We start from the raw sequence: 18,136 nt of genomic DNA, 5'->3' as shown, positions 1-18,136 counted from the left end.
AGAAGCTGCCATCAAAACCAATAACCTATTCAACTCGCTGACTAGAGAAATTGAAAGCATTTATTTTAACAATTTACTAATGTTTAACGTGGCTATTTGTAACTTTGAAAATCAATTCATTGAACACTTCTCAAAATGCTGGTGGAACACAGCAGGCCAGGCAGCATCTACAGGAAGAAGCACAGTCGACGTTTTGGGCCGAGACCCTACGTCAGGACGAAGCGTCGACTGTGCTTCTTCCTGTAGATGCTGCCTGGCTTGCTGTGTTCTACTAACATTTTATGTGTGTTGCTTGAATTTCCAGCATCTTCAGGTTTCCTCGTGTTTGCATTGAACACTTCTATTAGGTTTTAAACAGGTCAATATCAGAAGCGTAATAAGTTTTAAAACCTTACAGCCTTTGACAGAAGACAAAGTTCTGATCCCCAGCTTAGCCTTCTATCAAAGGTCATCCCAGTGAGGTCTCACTTTGCTTCAGAACCCAAATCCAGGGGGAAGGTGGTCAAAGAGATTAACTCTCTGGCCCCTTTACAGTGCAAGAAGCAGGGATCATAAGCAGCAATTCCAGGATTTGTCCCATGCTCATTGTGAGAGAACCCAATAAACTGTAACAGAAAAATAAGTTACCTTGTCAGCCAGCTCAGCAGCAGTTATATTGGGATCATAAGGAATAGGGTCACCCAAATAGGTGCAAAACTTGACAGGAAATCCTCCATAAATTGGAACAAATGGCCATTTAAATTTTTCATACAACCATTTACAAATGCCTGTTAAAAGATTAAACATGATTAAGTTAGTCTGCCTATTTCATGTCTGTCCTTCCATACAGCGTGTCATTTCAATATGAAAAAAGATGAACAATTTACCAAGTCTGACAAATAAGCGTTTGGCTTAAATATACTGCTTACAACTGGATCTAAAAACCTGCACAAACCAACTGTCTATTTGTTTAAGAATATTGTTCACATTATTAGCATTATTATTGTTACTCATAAGTTGTTTTTAAAAGTGATGTGGAATTGCATCCTACTTTTTCCATAAAGCCATTTTGATTAAGGAAGGGATTTCTAAATTAAAAGGCATACATATTAATTTATACAACGTTAAACATTCATTCAATTATAGAATTGCTATTTCTTTCATCTCAAATCCACTTCTTTTTCACCCAACTTATCATCAAGACATTCCTCAAATCCACACGCCTCTGCTCCCCTCCCCCACCTGATTCCGTCTCCCTATAACGCATACACTGAACCCACACTTTACCTCCACCCTCCTACTACTGTCCCCAACTTGTTCATCATCTCTGTCCTCTGGTTCCACTCATCACCTTCCTTGCCTATCCAATTCCATAATTTGTCTCCACTTATCATCTGAGCCTCTGCAGATATACATTATCTATCCTTCTCTCCCCCATCTGCACCTATCTGCCCATCAACCCCTCATTACCTGAATCCACCTATCATTTGACAGCTCCTGTCTTAGCCTCCCTTTACCTTGTCATGCTGGCTCTCTCCTCTCAACAGTCTCAGTTCTAATGCAACATCTCAGTCTAAAACATCACTACCTTTTGCCGCCACACATGCTGCCCGAGCCGCTACGCTTCACCAGCAGCTTGATTTTCATTCCAGAAAGAATTTATCACTTCCGCAAGATTATGTTATCATTTAGATTACTATCAGGATTACTCCCATTTCACATCTACATCATTATCATTTAGCCAAATGCAATTTATTTAACAAGAATGCTCAAAATTCAAAGGTTGAAGTAAAAGTGAAACATTTATTTATTTTATTTTGTTTAGCAATTGTTACGAAGGATGAACAACTCTGATGGGCAGAAGGGTGCAGAGTTGCCCATGCCCCCCCTTTTGGAGAATCACAAACTGTTACTATTTTGATGCTGCTAACGAGAGAGTAAGAGAGACAAAAGAAAACAAACCAGGACATCTGTTATTGATAACAGCCTGAGAGAGAGTTAAGTTTATCCACCATGTTATGCCCCCGAAAGACTTATGGCTGCGGAGAGGGCTGTTTATGTGGTACCATCCTGCTCATTAAAATTCCTCAGTGGACAGCCAGAGTGGGCTGGTTTGATGGGTTAAGTCATTCAAACCTGATTGACACCAGAGACCCCGTGAGTGGGGATAAAAGTGAGGTCTGGGGTGACACCCCTCAGACGCACCAGGAGACACACTAGTGAGCATCAGAAACCCACGAGAAAGTGTGGGGCATCGGAGACCGAACGAAGGATCGGTCAATTTTAACTCACAGTGTTTATAGCCAGGCCGGTGGGGGCTTGTGTGTGTGTCCACCCTTGCCTGGGTGACGAGTCTACCACAGAAGAACGGTCTAGCTAAAGGACAGAGGGGTCATACTTGAATGGCCACAGCAACACATCGACGGATCAAGATCGTAAAGGCAGGTTTGCAAGACATAGCTGTCACTGTTTGATCGCTCTCTCTCTCTCTCTCTCTCTCTCCAACAATTACAACACATTGACCAACAACTACCTCAGCCTGTATGAACTGAACTGAACTTTATACTCACATATGACAATTCATTATCCCCTAGACAATGATAGAGCTTGTTTATTATTAATTATTATTATACCCACACTTCTAGGTTTAGTATTGCTAACATGTATTATCTGTATATTTGCATTGATATTGTTATGTATATTTTTCCAATTAACACTGTTGAAAATAGTACCACCAGACTCCAACGGATACTTCTATCTTTGCTGGTAAGACACCCAGTTACGGGGTACATAACAAATTGGGGCCTCGTCTCGAGATTTGATACCAAATTGGGGGGCCAGTGAATTGGGCTATACGTTCAGACTTTGATCTGGTTGCGTGGGTAACCAGATGGGAAACCAGCAAAGATGGATATAGACAAATTTTTAGAAAATCCGACTTTGAAGGCGCTAGAGGATGCCAAAAAGACGGACTTGGTGAATATTACGAAACGATTAAATCTCACAGAGGTGAAGTCGTCAATGAAAAAGTGGGAGATACAGAGGGCCATAGCTCAGTATTACATGGATAAAGATGTGTTTTTGCCTGGGGTATTGGATCTGTTCCTGGAAAAGAAACCAGTTGTTGGGATGGTTCAGTTAGAGTTGAAAAGGTTAAGGTTGGACGCGGAACAGAAGAAAAGGGAGTATGAGCTCCAGCTAAAGGAGTTAGAGGTGAAAAGGGAGAAGGGAAGAGCTGAGCTAGAGGCAAAAAGGGTGAAGACAAGCAGGCTGGCAGGAAGGTTCCTGGCTTGACCTGTTATAATTGTGGAAAGGGTGGTCATATTGCATCTAAGTGCTTTGCTCCGAAGATGGAGACAGGAAAAGGGAAAGCAGCAGTCCCTACAGGGTGTATTGTGTTGATCAGCAAATCAACGAGAAAGGCCAAGGTCAGAATTACCGAGAGACGGCGTGGACGTCCTTCTTCGTAATGATTTAGCAGGTGGTGAGGTGTGTTCAGCAGTGAAATTAACGAGCAAGCCTGTGAGTGCTGAGGACCCGCCCCTGGATTCTAAGATCTATCCCGCATGTGTGATCATTCACAGCATGTCGAGAAAGGCGGCTGAGAAAGAGGACAGTTTAAATGAGTCCAGTGTTGATTTGGCGAAGACATTTTTACCGACCCTGTACCAAGAGGGGTTAGGAGATGGTAAAACGGAGAATAGGGAGGTGAAAGAGAGTAAAGGAGAGGAGGCAGACCTACCCTTAGCAAGAAGAGAATTTATAAAAGAGCAGGGACGTGATGAGGGACTGGTGGCATTGAGAGAGTCAGTTCTTACTGAGACAGAGATTGAGAAAGAGCCAGAGGGTTACTACCTGAAGGAGGGTGTGTTGATGAGGAAGTGGAGGCCCACCACAGTGCCGGTCGATGAGGATTGGGCGGTGGTTCATCAGGTGGTAGTTCTGAAGGTGTATCGGGATGAAATTTTGAACTTAGCTCATAAGGGACCTCTAGGTGGACATTTGGGAGTAAGGAAGACAGTGGATAGGGTTATGAAAGATTTCTATTGGCCAAACATGAGAAAAGATATTGCTGATTATTGTAAAAGGTGCCATACATGTCAGGTGGTAGGAAAGCCAAACCAGGTTATCCCTAAGGCACCTCTCAGACCAATACCCGCTTTTGAGGAGCCTTTCTCCCGAATCATTGTGGATTTTGTGGGTCCTTTACCTAAAACAGCTAGTGGGCGGCAGTACGTCATGACCATGATGTGTGCCACTACACGATTTCCAGAGGCTGTGCCTCTGGGGAATATTAGGACCCCTGCGGTGGTGAAAGCCCTCATTAAATTCTTTACCATAGTGGGGCTACCTAAGGAAATGCAGTCGGATCAGGGGAGTACATTTACATCCAAAGCATTTCAGCAAATGATGACCCAGATGGGAGTCAAACAAATTTTAGCTTCGGCATACCATCCGGAATCTCAAGGAGCGTTGGAAAGATTCCACGCTACACTAAAGACCATGATTAAAACTTACTGTCAGGGAAACGTTCGAGACTGGGATGATGCTGTACCACTTCTGTTATTTGCAGTAAGGGATACGGTTCAGGAATCTCTGGGGTTCAGTCCGTTTGAGCTCGTTTTTGGTCACAGGCCCAGAGGACCTTTAACCCTACTTAAAGAGAAGTGGTCTAGTCCAAACGTTCAGGTCAGTGTGATTGACTATGTTTTAAAATTCCGGGAAAGACTCCATAAGGTATGCGCCTTGGCAAAAGAAAATCTTAAAGACTCCCAGACAAGAATGAAACAATGGTATGATAAACGCACGAGAGAGCAAGAGTTTCACGTGGGCGATAAAGTTTTGGTCCTATTTCCTGTAGTTACCAACCCCCTACAGGCAAGGCTTCAAGGACCGTATAAAGTGATTAAGAAAATAGACTCACTGAATTATGTGATTGAAACACCTGATAGACGAAAGCCGAACCAGTTGGTTCAAGTGAACATGATGAAAGGTTATCATGAAACGACCCCCGCGGTGGTCGGTGCAGTCACGAAAACTGATGAGGCAGAAAGGAGTGTTGAGGAGGAACCAGAGCGGTTTGAAAAGGTAAGTATAGTACCCACCAGATTAGAGAACTCTGTTATTTTAACAAACCTTGCTGAGAAAGTCAATCACTTAGAGCCTGAACAAAGAGAGCAGTTAACACAGCTCATTAAACGGCATACAGATTTATGTCCAGATGTTCCAAGGAGGTGTAAAGGAACAGAGCATGATGTGATTGTTACCTCGACCCAGCCTATTAAACAATCCCCTTATCGGATGAATTCGGAAAAGAGCAAGCTAGTAGAAAAAGAGATTGAGCATATGCTAGCTGCTGGTATAATCTGCGAATCCTCTTCTACGTGGGCCTCTCCCTGCATAGTCGTACCAAAACCGGACTGTACCATAAGATTCTATACCGATTACAGAAAGGTGAATGCTGTCATGCAGACAGATGCTTACCCTATCCCTAGGGTGGACGATTGCATTGATAAAATGGGGAAGGTGAGGTACATCACTAAGATTGACTTGTTAAAGGGGTACTGGTACGTTCCTTTGACGGACAGGGCTCAAGAAATTTCAGCCTTTGTCACCCCATCTGGGTTTTACGAGTACAATGTTTTGCCGTTCGGAATGAAAAATGCACCAGGGACATTCCAGAGGATGATTGACACAGCGATAAAAGGGTTAACCAACACCAAGGCTTATATTGACGATGTGGTAGTTTGGAGTGACACCTGGGAGGAGCACACTGAGGCTGTAGAAAACCTGTTTAAAAGAATGTCTGCAACCCAACTTACAGTGAACCTTGCAAAGAGTGAATTTGGTCATGCCACAATCACGTACTTGGGGTATGTGGTAGGACAGGGGCAGTTGGCTCCAGTGCAAGCAAAAGTGCAGGCTATTTCCGAGGTTCCTGCACCCACCAGTAAAAGGGCACTGAGAAGATTTTTGGGCATGGTGGGATACTACCGAAAATTCTGTAAAAATTTTGCAGATATTGCCCTCCCACTTACAAAACTCCTACGGAAGGAGGAAAAATTTGAATGGAGCAATTCTTGTCAGGATGCTTTTGAAAAGTTAAAAACCATACTGTGCCATCACCCTGCGTTAAAGGCACCTGACTTGTTAAAACCCTTCTCCCTGGCAACTGATGCAAGTGATGAGGCTGCAGGGGCAGTCCTATTGCAGAAAGCAGGGGATGGAGTGGAACACCAGGTAGCGTATTTCTCTCGAAAGTTCAATGTGCACCAGAGGAATTACTCTACCGTGGAAAAGGAATTGTTGGCACTTGTTTTGGCAATACAACATTTTGAAGTGTACATTTGTTCAGCACAAAGACCCTTAATTGTTTATACAGATCACAACCCATTGGTATTCTGGGCTAACATGAAAAATAAAAACAGGAGGTTGTTAAGTTGGAGTCTGATGCTGCAAGAATTTGATATTAAGATACAGCATATTAAAGGAAGAGACAATGTAATCGCTGACTGCTTGTCTAGATGCTAAGTTGAATGTATATCTGTATTGCTCTGTAGTTAAAAAAAAACCTTTCTGTACTTTGTTAGATTCTGTAATTCTGTAAGACTCTGTATTAGTTAATTTTCCCCTTTGGTGAAAATTCCTAGAAGGATGGGGGTGTACTGAAGGATGAACAACTCTGATGGGCAGAAGGGTGCAGAGTTGCCCATGCCCCCCACCCCTTTTGGAGAATCACAAACTGTTACTATTTCAATGCTGCTAATGAGAGAGTAAGAGAGACAAAAGAAAACAGGCCAGGACATCTGTTACTGATAACAGCCTGAGAGAGAGTTATGTTTATCCACCATGTTATGCCTCCCGAAAGACTTATGGCTGCGGAGAGGGCTGTTTACGTGGTACCATCCTGCTCATTAAAATTCCTCAGTGGACAGCCAGAGTGGGCTGGTTTGATGGGTTAAGTCATTCAAACCTGATTGACACCGGAGACCCCATGAGTGGGGATAAAAGTGAGGTCTGGGGTGACAGCCCTCAGACGCACCAGGAGACACACTAGTGAGCATCAGAAACCCATGAGAAAGTGTGGGGCATCGGAGACCGAACGAAGGATCGGTCAATTTTAACTCACAGTGTTTATAGCCAGGCCGGTGGGGGCTTGTGTGTGTGTCCACCCTTGCCTGGGTGACGAGTCTACCACAGAAGAACGGTCTAGCTAAAGGACAGAGGGGTCAGACTTGAATGGCCACAACAACACATCGACGGATCAAGATCGTAAAGGCAGGTTTGCAAGACAATAGCTGTCACTGTTTGATTGCTCTCTCTCTCTCTCTCTCTCTCTCTCTCACTCTCTCTCTCTCCAACAATTACAACGCATCGACCAACAACTACCTCAGCCTGCATGAACTGAACTGAACTTTATACTCACATATGACAATTCATTATCCCCTAGACAACGATAGAGCTTGTTTATTATTGATTATTATTATACCCACACTTCTAGGTTTGGTATTGCTAACGTATATTATCTGTATATTTGCATTGATATTGTTATGTATATTTTACTAATAAACACTGTTGAAAATAGTACCACCAGACTCCAACGGATACTTCTATCTTTGCTGGTAAGACACCCAGTTACGGGGTACGTAACACAATACAATATGAAGTAGGCCTTCCGGCCTTTCAAACCACGCTACCCCAGCAACTCCCGACAAATGCTAACTTAATCATGGGACAATTTACAATGACCAATTAACCTACCCAGTACATCTTTGGACTGCGGGAAGAAACTGGAGAACCTGGAGAAAACACACGCATTCCACAGGGAGGAGGTACAGAGACACCTTACACAACAGCACCAGAATAGATCTCCAAACAGTGGGACAGTGTCGTGCTAACCACTGCATCACCCTGGCACCCTATACAACACAATGCAGTGATTGAAATCCACATCTTTCCCAAGATTCATCAACAGCTGTTCACTTGGTCTGAAACACATTGGAAACTCCAGAAAATAATGAGACTGGTGCAAAATGGGAGCTGATGCAAGATATTCCATCAGATATATCTTCAATGTGAATTTTTTTTAAATATTGCTAACACTTCAACTGTGCACTTAATACTCTGCAGAACAACTCTGAATCTACTTACCAAAGCATCCAAATATTCTAAATCCTTCTCGAATATTCCGCGTAAACATAGGAATAATGGGCTAAAATTGTAAATAATCACAGAATTAAACAGACTGTTTAAAATGGATTACAATAATATTTCACAGCTCTGAAAATGTTTATGAAATACATCTTAAACAGTAATAACTTTGAAGAGCTGATTCATTGAGGAATTAATAGGAAAAAGTTCCATTTAAAATCAGAGGAATGCAGACAATAAACATTCTGAAATTCTTTTTCTTCCCAGACATTCACGAAAACAGAATGCCCCAAAGAATGAGTGACAATTAGAACGTTAGAACCCCAAAGCCCCCTACTCTCCCTTCCATGCACAAGCAGTAGACTCTCCCCCACCCACTTCCACAAAAAAAGCATGTAACCGCCACCCATCAAGCATGCAGTAGCAAGAATTCTAAAAAAGACCATGATCTGCAGTGTGACAAAAACTAAACGTTCACCCGACAACTTGACATCCAAAGGCTCTCTCTCTCCCTAACAAAGTGAAAAGGTGTTCTCTTTTCACAAGAGCAAAGGCAAAACATTAACATGCCTTTGCACTATTTCAAAGACTTGTGGTCATAATATGTGTTATTTACAACACAGAAAGCAAGATTCAAGCAAAAATCATATTCAAATAGGTTCTTCTGAAAAGACTTTTACATGAAAGAATGTTTTAAACTAACCGATGCAAACAAACATCCAAAAACTTTTGAATGGAACATTCTTTTAAAATCAAGGTAATTTTCATTGTGATGTTAATATACTACACGTTCCAACTGTTTTTAATGGTACAACACTGAGGCATGTCATCTGCAGAAATTCTCTGATGACTCAGCAATAGTTGGGTGAATACAGGGCCCTGGTGGCAGACTTTGTCAAATGGTGCAAGTTGAATCATCTGCAGCTGAACAGTAGTAAGGCAAAGAAGATGGTGATGGACTTTAGGAAGACTAAGCCTGCGCAGCTCCTTGTTACTATTGATGGTGAGGATGTGGATGTGGTGAGGATCTACAAGTACCTGGGAGTGCACTTGGATGACAGACTTGAGTGCAGCACCAACACAGAGGCTGTGTACAAGAAGGGTCAGAGTCGCCTCTACTTCCTTAGGAGACTGAGATCCTTTGGAGTATGCAGACCTATTCTTCAAGTGTTTTACAAGTCTGCTGCCTCCAGTACAATCTTCTATGCGGTGGTGTCCTGGAGCAATGGTATCAACACGGGTGATGCCAACAGGCTCAACAAACTGATTGCAAAGGCTGGCTCTGTTATAGGAGTCAAACTGGGCACATTGGAGACTGTGGTATAACAAAGGACACTACAGAAAATCCTGGCAATTCTGGACAATGGTTCTCACCCTCAGCATGAACCCTTGGTTGAACAGAACATTTTTAGTAATAGACTAAAACAACTGTACTGCTCCAAAGAGCACTATACAAGGTCATTCTTACCCTCTGCCATTAGGCTCTATAATGAGACAACCAATAGTGATGATCCCCTCCTGTTAGACTGTTTGTGGTAACTTATTTTTAATTCTTTCTTATTTCTCTTCTAGTAGTTGTATATTTGTAATTTCATTTGGGATCAACAAAGTATCTATCTGTCTATCCAAAACCTGTCCACAACAAACACAATTCCTGAGGTTCTAATAAAGCCAAATTAACCTCAAGACCTCAGGATGCTACAATTAAGTTAACATGGGTACTTTTTCCAACTTGGGCATGTACTTCTTATCCAATTATGGAAAATGTTACTGTATTTATCATCAGATGCTTATGGACACAACAAGGCTAACCCGTGGTTGTGAAGAAATTTGATTGCTTCACCAATAGTTTGTTTCCAATTAACTTGATGGACGAATTGTAAATGCAAGGCTATTAATCAAAGGTAGCAATTACTTCCAGGAGGCTTTGATGTAGAAGAGGTCATAAGATTCTCCATGTCAAATCAGAAAGATTGAGCATCGAGGGGGTAACTGAAAGCTTAAGAAAGATTAGGATTTTAAAAAGGTCAGCAAGAGACCAAAGAAAGTCAATGAAGTTCAAGGACAAAAAACCACCAGGCTCTTATACAGCAGATACAGCCCATAAAGTTTATGCTGTTATAGGTGATGAACAGACCTAATGGACAATGGGGTACAGAGTTAACTATTCCCCTCCTGAGAACCACGAACTATTACTGTTGCTATGCTGACCATGGAGAAAGAGAGACGGAAAAACACACAAGAACATCGGCGACAGATAAGAGGGGGAAGTTGCTGATTAACCGTATTGTGACTCCTTTTTTAAAAATTATTTACTGTTTCGCTGCAAGGACAATAGTTTGCTCATAAACATTCCTCAGTGGACTGAAGGAGTGGCCTTATTTGATGGACACAGTCATTCAGGAGTGATGGATAGCTGAGTCCCCGTTAGTAGGGATAAAAAGACAGGTCTGGAGAGACACCCTCCAGACACGCCAGTGGACACTGATTGAGTGTTGGAACCCACAAGAAAGGTGGGGGCTTCGAAGACCGAACCAGGAGGTCGGCCATTAAGGCTATCAGTGTTATCAGGCAGTGCAGGGCCGGTGGGGACTTGCGTGTGTGTCCACTCATGCCAGAGTGACGAGTCCACCACAGAAGAACGGTCTAGCAGACGGACGGAGAGGTCATAACTGAATGACCACACCAATACGATGGATTAAGAAAGCAAAGGAAGGTTTGCCTGACAGTAGCTGTTACATCTTGCTCGCTCGCTCGCTCTCTCTCTCTCTCCCCCCAACGATTACAATACAACAACCATAACTACATCAGCACTTATGAACTGAACTTTATACTTTTCTATGACAATGTATTTACCCCTAGACATCGATACAGCTTGTTTATTATTGATTATTATTATTATTCCTACACTTTTAGGTTTATTACTGCTAACTTGTTTTATATGTATATTTGCATTATTGATATGGTTTTGCTTATTTTTTATTAATAAACACCTTTAGTATAGTACCACCAGACTCCAACGAATTCTTCTTTCTCTGCTGGTTAGACACCAAGTTACGGGGTACATAACAATGCATAAATGCAGGATGTGATAAATCCATAACTAAAGCTGACCTTTTCCCTTCATTTTTTTTGCAATGGAAATCTTTCATTTAACTAATAGGAACAGCAATCAAATTTTCCAAAATTTGAACATTGCTATTCTTGAATTGACAAGAGCTGCCACAACTCAACCAGTAAAGTTGTATGACTGCTGAGGTTTAAAATTAAGTTCCAATTTAGAGCTCAGCATAAATTTTACAAAGACTTATTTTAAATTGCAAACCATTAAACTGTGGCATTCCTGAATCCGTTATTTTTCCTTTTCACAAAAACTCCAGAAATCTGTTTCATTTATTTTGAGTGGGTTTTAGAAATCCTGTAAACATGTTCACCAGTGATCAAACATGAAGTCCAATAGATTCTCAAAATTGTTTTTAATTTCAAAAATATCTATCCAGTTAAAAGAGTTTTCATCTAGGTCCTTCTCATGATTCTTTCATACAACTACAAAAGCTTTTGATAGAATAAAATAGCTTAAATCACAAGATCACCTTTTAAAGAAATCCTGTTTTAATACAGTCCTAATGATTGTAACATTGTCTTGCAAGATAATTTGAAAGACTAGTAATGCAATCATTTGACATCAATGAACAAATATCAAAATAAAATGCCGATAAAGATCAATCAACATGAATTAAAAAGTTCCGAAGTTGACAGGACAGAAAAGTGAACTGCATAAATGCATGCTAATTTGGTCCAACAAATTAGTTTTCCCCAATCACTTAGAAAACATAGAAACAAAGAAAACCTACAGCACAATACAGGCCCTTCAGGCCACAATGCTGTGTCGAACATGTACTTACTTTAGAAATTACCTAGGGTTACCCATAGCTGTATATTTTTCTAAGCACTATGTACCTATCCAGGAATCTCTTAAAAGACCCTATTGTGTCGGCCTCCACCACAGTTGCCGGCAGCCGATTCCACGCACTCACCACTCTCTGCGTAAAAAACTTACCCTTGACGTCCCCTCTGTACCTACTTCTAAGCACCTTAAAACTGTGCCCTCTTGTGGCAGCCATTTCAGCCCTGGGAAAAAGCCTCTGACTATCCACGTGATCAATGCCTCTCATTATCTTATACTCCTCTATAACGTCACCTCTCATCCTCCGTCGCTCCAAGGAGAAAAGGCCAAGTTCACTCAACCTATTCTAGTAAGGCATGCTCCCCAAAACAGGCAACATCCTTGTAAATCTCCTATCTGTACCCTTTCTATAGTTTCCACTTCTTTCCTGTAGTGAGGTGGCCAGAACCGAGCACAGTACTCCAACTGGGGTCTGACCAGGCTCCTATATAGCTGTAATATTACCTCTCAGCTCTTGAACTCAATCCTATGGTTGATGAAGACCAATGCACTGTATGCCTTCTTAACCAGAGTCAACCTGCACAGCAGCTTTGAGTGTCCTATGGACTTGGACCCCAAGATCCCTCTGATCCTCCACACTGCCAAGAGTCTTACCATTAATACTGTATTCTGCCATCATATTTGACCTACCAAAATGCACCACCTAACACTTGATTTAAAATATTGATCCTGTTCAAAACTATAATGGGCTGGATCATGCTGGACTATGCTCAGTGCACAACATTGCACAGGAATTATATTACCTCAAACTAAAACCCAGATTATTGTACTGTGTAAAATGACTGAAGAGCATTAAATCTAAACCAGAAATCCTAGGGTGGCCTAACGTTCTGACCAAAACAATATATTTGAGGTTATGTGAAGAGCCACAAAGAAATAAGGATAGAAATGTCGCAGCTATATAGGACCCTGGTCAGACCTCACTTGGAGTACTGTGCTCAATTCTGGTCACCTCATTACAGGAAGGACATGGAAACCATAGAAAGGGTGCAGAGGAAATTTACAAGGATGTTGCCTGGATTGCGGAGCATGCCTTATGAGAATAGGTTGAGTGAACTCGGTCACTCAACGGAGGATGAGAGGTGACCTGATAGAGGTGTACAAGATGATGAAAGGCATTGATCATGTGGATTGTCAGAGACTTTTTCCCAGGGTTGAAAAGGCTAGCACGAGAGGGCATAGTTTTAAGGTGCTTGGAAGTAGGTACAGAGGAGATATCAGGGATAAGTTGTCTTTTTTTTTTACGCAGACAGTGGTGATTGCGTGGAATAGGCTGCCAGCGGCGGGGTTGGAGGGGGTTACGAAAGGATCTTTTAAGAGACTCCTGGATAGCTACATGGAACTTAGAAAAAAAAGAGGGCTATGGGAAAGCCTAGGTAGTTCTAAGGTAAGGACATGTTCAGCACAACTTTGTGGGCTGAAGGGCCTGTATTGTGCTGTAGGTTTTCTATGTTTCTATGAAATGTTTGGAAGTTTAACAGTGGAATAGTCAAAATTCAAAGGCATGACTAACATCACAGATACAGGCTAACCCATCAATGCTGACCAAAATGTCCATCTAAATTAGTCACATATGCCTGCATTCAGCCCAAATCTCCAAGCCTTTCCTTTCCATTTATCAGTTAAATGGCATCTAACTGCTGTTATTATATCTGCCGTTACCACTTCCTCTGACAGTTCATTCTGTATATGCACCACCCTCTGTGTGAAGCAGTTGCCCCTCAGGTCTCATTGTAAGATTTCCATTTTCATCTTAAATTTCTTGACAAATTCTTAAACATGTAATAACAACAATTAGAAAGTGTTTAGCTAAATATCATTTAATTAAAGGCAGCTTTTTATTTTATTTTAGCTTCCAAAGCCAATGCTGGAAAAAAGTGGCACCTGCCATTAAAGACCCTCATCATCCAGGACATACATATATACACACAAAAGTCCTATGCAAAAGTCCTGGGCACAAATTTGTAGCTAGGGGCCTTAGACTTTTGCACACTAATATACTTGTCAACGTGGAGCAGAGAGCGAGTTTGTAAACCTGGTAGGAGAAAGGACGTTGGGAATCGTGAGGGTGGAGCGCCACGGGAGGGATGTGGGAGAGGAGGAGTGCCAGGAGATGAATTCTGATGTGGGTGCAGAGACACTCAGCCCTGAGACATAAGGCAAGGTCATTTGCTTCCAAACAATAGGTTTATTGATCATTACAGAATGTCTCTCTAGTTCTTCTTGCTCCCTCCCCTCTCCCGCCCCCTTTTCCCCAACTATAATTCCTCTCTCCCTGCCTCCTTCCCACTCTCCATCCACAATAGAGATCCATATCAGAAGCAGGTTTATCATCACTGACATATATCATGAAATTTGTTTTTTTTTTGTAGTAGCAGTACAATGCAATACATAAAATTACTACAGTAATGTGCAAAAATCTTAAACACCCTAGCTGTATATAAATGTGCCCATGATATTTGTAGTTTTGTGTGTGTGTGTGTGTATACACTATTGTAATTTATAGTTTTTTTATTACATATTTGCAATGTACTGCTGCCACAAAATAACAAATTTCACAACGGATTCCTGTGATATTAAACCTATTTCTGACTCTCAATTATAGGCTTAAAAAAGTAAAAAAGAGAAAAAAAATTTACATCACCAGCATGACCAGGACTAGGATGTGGTATCCTGCAAGCACCAATGAGGCAAATATAGCATGGGATTTGGCAAGCAGATGGAAATTTAGCATTCGTTCAAGAAACAGAGTATGTAATAGCTGTGACTGCAGTAATAACACATAGCTATCAGTGGACTACAAGATTTAACCTATTGTATTTATTGCCATAGCATCGGGCAGCTTACTTGAAAACAAAATCTGGATGTGAAACTTAAATCACCAGATAATGGAAGTCTCTGGTCCCTTGCTGTTTTCCAGAAGAAACTGAATGGATGCAGGACTGAAGCTGTTATATCTGTGTAACATGCTGTAAGGTTTCACTGCTAATAAAATGGTTTCTCTGTAGCAGCAATGTTTGGGTTTTGACTAGAGATAACAGGGTTTGGAATGCTGGGGCTATCCAGTGAGAGAAATGTTGTTCTTTCTTGTGAGTCTGGAAGAGAGAACTTCACAGACTTTTGCCGGGGAGAGATGAGGAGAGAAGATGCAAATGGAAAGAGTTGGTAGACCGCCTGACGGAGTGGACTTGGAGAGAGGGTCCGAAGGTCAGCGACGATCAGAGGAGGTCAATGGTAGACGACTGGCTTATCAGTGAGCTCCAACATTGTGCAATAGACTGTTTCATGAGAATCGGCCCTTTTTCTTTTTTTTTGTTTTCTTTACCAACCATATAGTCAAAGTAAGAGTTATAAAGCTCAATCATTTAATCCCATATTGTGTACTGTATTTTTTTATTTCAGGGTACTGATTTGTAACAGGGGACACATCACGCAGCATCCACCAAGCGAGATTTCTTAAGTTTGGCCAGGCCGGGGGGTATCAACCCCTATTAAGCTGCTAGTCAAAGCTAGAGTTACAATTGTGCGGGCTACGCTCAGGATTGATTCCGTTGGATGCTGTCTGATTACCCTGAAAAATGAACCAGCGGGGTAGCTATTTTAACTCCGGATGAATTGTTAATTTGCCTGTTATGTGCCGTTAAAGTTGCGATTGTGGATGGAGGTTTGATAAAATGGCTGGCACAGCTCTTGTTTTAATGCATACCCGTGCGGACATAGTGATAGCTGGCAGTGGAGATTTCAAAGACATGGTTCAAACGTTTCTGAGGAGTGAGGGGAAAGAGTGGTCGGATTTGCAATGTCTAATTAGTCCATGTCCACCGATGAAGAGTGAGAATTCTGAGTTAGTATCCGCCCTTACCTCTCTGGTGAATTAATGGAAAAATAAGATTCAAAGTCTCAGCTATGGTAGGCTCTGCCTGTTCTCTGGAATAACGCCCACCCCTAAAGGGGAAGAGGAGAATGAGGCTTGGGTGGAGCAGACCTCTCAGGTGTTAAATGAGTGGCAGTGATGTAAAGCGACAGAGATTGGTTGAATGTTTGAATGGGCGGGCCGCTGACATTGTGAGAGCCATCAGGTTGCAGTCACCCGTAGCGATAGCTGTCAATTATCTGCAAGCACTGGACAATGCTTTTGGCCTGTCAGGAAGCCCAATGGAGCTCATGGTGGGGTTTCTGCTTTTATTTTTTGGCTAGAGAGGCAGCTAAATTGCTTGCAGCGCAGAAGAGTCTTTCAGGCGGCTGAAGTGGACCAGTTAAGAGTAGACCAGATAGTCCCACGACCTGATTGTGTGGGATCTCCAACAGTCTCGTAAGATGCGCCCCCCTCCATCTTTTGTTGAGCTGATCAGAGCGGTAGGGGAAGAGGAGAAGCGTCGGTGGCACGGGAGGACTCAGTCAGCAGGGTACAGTCCTCGGTAGTAGTCCCCTGCGGTGAAGTTATCACAGATAGCCTACCCTGGGCAGTAGAGGAGATTGTAGCAGAGTTGAGAACGCAGATATGTCAGCTGTTATCAGCGGGTGTGACCCCCCCCCCCCCCCCCATATGATGGAGCTGATTTGGTGCGGCAGATTCCCCAAGGAAACAAACAATGCGGAGGGCTGCTAGCAACAGGTGTCACGCCAGAAGGAGAGTGAGCCCCCGGGTACCTCAGCAGGGAGAGTCATTGTGAAAACCTAGAGGATACCCAGTGAGGGAACAGCCTGGTGTCTCTGGGGGAACACATTCCCAGCAATGTACCAAGGAATCCCCAAAAGCGAAAGGCCCAATTCCTGAAGGCTTAGTGGGTCCTTGCTCCAGTGTGCCGCTATGAATAGAAGGTATTTATGCTAAAGCCATACTCAACACCGGGTCACAGGTTACATTGTTGTACCGTTCGTTTTACAACTGGTATCTGAAGCATTTACCATTGACCCCATTCAGGGTACTAGAGATCTGGGAGCTTAGTGCTAGTGATTATCCATACAACCATTAATTGTCAGTGAAGTTGGAATTCTCAGAAGGCGATGTCGGAGTGCCTGAGGTCCTTGATACATTAGTGCTGGTTTGTCCGGACCCTGTTGAGAAGGGTGTCGTTTCAATTCTGGTGGAGACCAACATCCCTCTTGTGAAGAGGCTCATGGGGGCCTGCAAGGAGTAGGCTGGCGAGAGCTTTCTGGGAACATTGTCCGTGTACCCAGTGTTTCGAGCTGCTTTTGAGGAAGTGCATCAGGCCGGATACTGAATTTAGACAATGGACTGTGTGGTTCAACCAGTCGAAGCCAATGGTAGCACGGCCCGGGAAAGTAGTGAGAGTGAAGGGGACCCCCAAATTTCCCAGAGTGACTGTGGGCAAAGCCCTCTTACTGGGTGCTGTGGAAGACCATGAGGAGGAGTCGGGATTTCTTGCTGGGGTACTGGTGAGGCCCGAATTGCAGAAGCCCTCGGTTGTACAGGCAACCAGGATGGCAGTGATCGTCAGGAGCACTACGAAGAGGGAGGTCACCTTTAAGCGGGGGATGCCCCTGGCACATTTGTTCCTGGTGACGGTAATGTGTCGTGCCCCTGTGAGACACGCCGGGAGAAACTATTGGAAAAAGGGGGAAAGTTGACCACTGAGTCATTCAACTTCGGGGACTCCCTAGTTCCTGTGGGTTGGAAGAGGAGATTGGTAGAGAAGATGTTGAAGCTGGAAGGTGTCTGACGAGTTTGATGTGGGTTGTTCCAAAAGCATGCGTCACACTATCTGGGTGACTGAGGATACCCCATTCAGAGAAAGGTCACAGCGACTAGCCCCTGCAGAGGTGGAGGATGTTCGGCAGCATTTGTGTAAGCTGAAGGAAGCTGGGATTATCACTGAGTCCCGAAGCTCCTATGCGTCGCCAGTAGTAGTGGCCCGAAAGAAGAACAGGGAGGTACTGATGCGTGTGGACTACAGGACTCTGAACAGGTGCACCATCCCTGACCAGTATACAGTCCCAAGGATTGAAGACACGCTAGCCTGCCTGAGTGGGGCGAAGTGGTTCAGTGTGCTGGACTTGAGGAGTGGATATTACCAG

The 18,136-nt window shown here is 43.0% G+C and overlaps 1 protein-coding gene across 5 annotated transcripts in view; it reads right to left on the bottom strand.

Moving 5' to 3' along the window:
* tmem68 (transmembrane protein 68) overlaps positions 1 to 18,136 on the bottom strand; it is an 86,692-nt gene that overhangs the window by 33,859 nt on the left and 34,697 nt on the right. For 3 of the 5 annotated variants that reach the window (XM_073042219.1, XM_073042224.1, XM_073042243.1), the window contains 2 exons: positions 8,131 to 8,191; positions 628 to 767 (listed from right to left, as the gene is read on the bottom strand). The exons of 1 other annotated variant lie outside the window; for it this stretch is intronic. In XM_073042219.1, coding sequence (XP_072898320.1) covers positions 628 to 767; positions 8,131 to 8,191 — 201 coding nt within the window. The remainder of the gene's footprint in view (positions 1 to 627; positions 768 to 8,130; positions 8,192 to 18,136) is intronic. One more of the 5 variants, XM_073042253.1, reaches the window with a different exon arrangement.

Source organism: Hemitrygon akajei, chromosome 1, assembly GCF_048418815.1.
Source record: "Hemitrygon akajei chromosome 1, sHemAka1.3, whole genome shotgun sequence".
Taxonomy (NCBI): domain Eukaryota; kingdom Metazoa; phylum Chordata; class Chondrichthyes; order Myliobatiformes; family Dasyatidae; genus Hemitrygon; species Hemitrygon akajei.
This window is presented reverse-complemented; position numbering and strand designations above follow the sequence as displayed.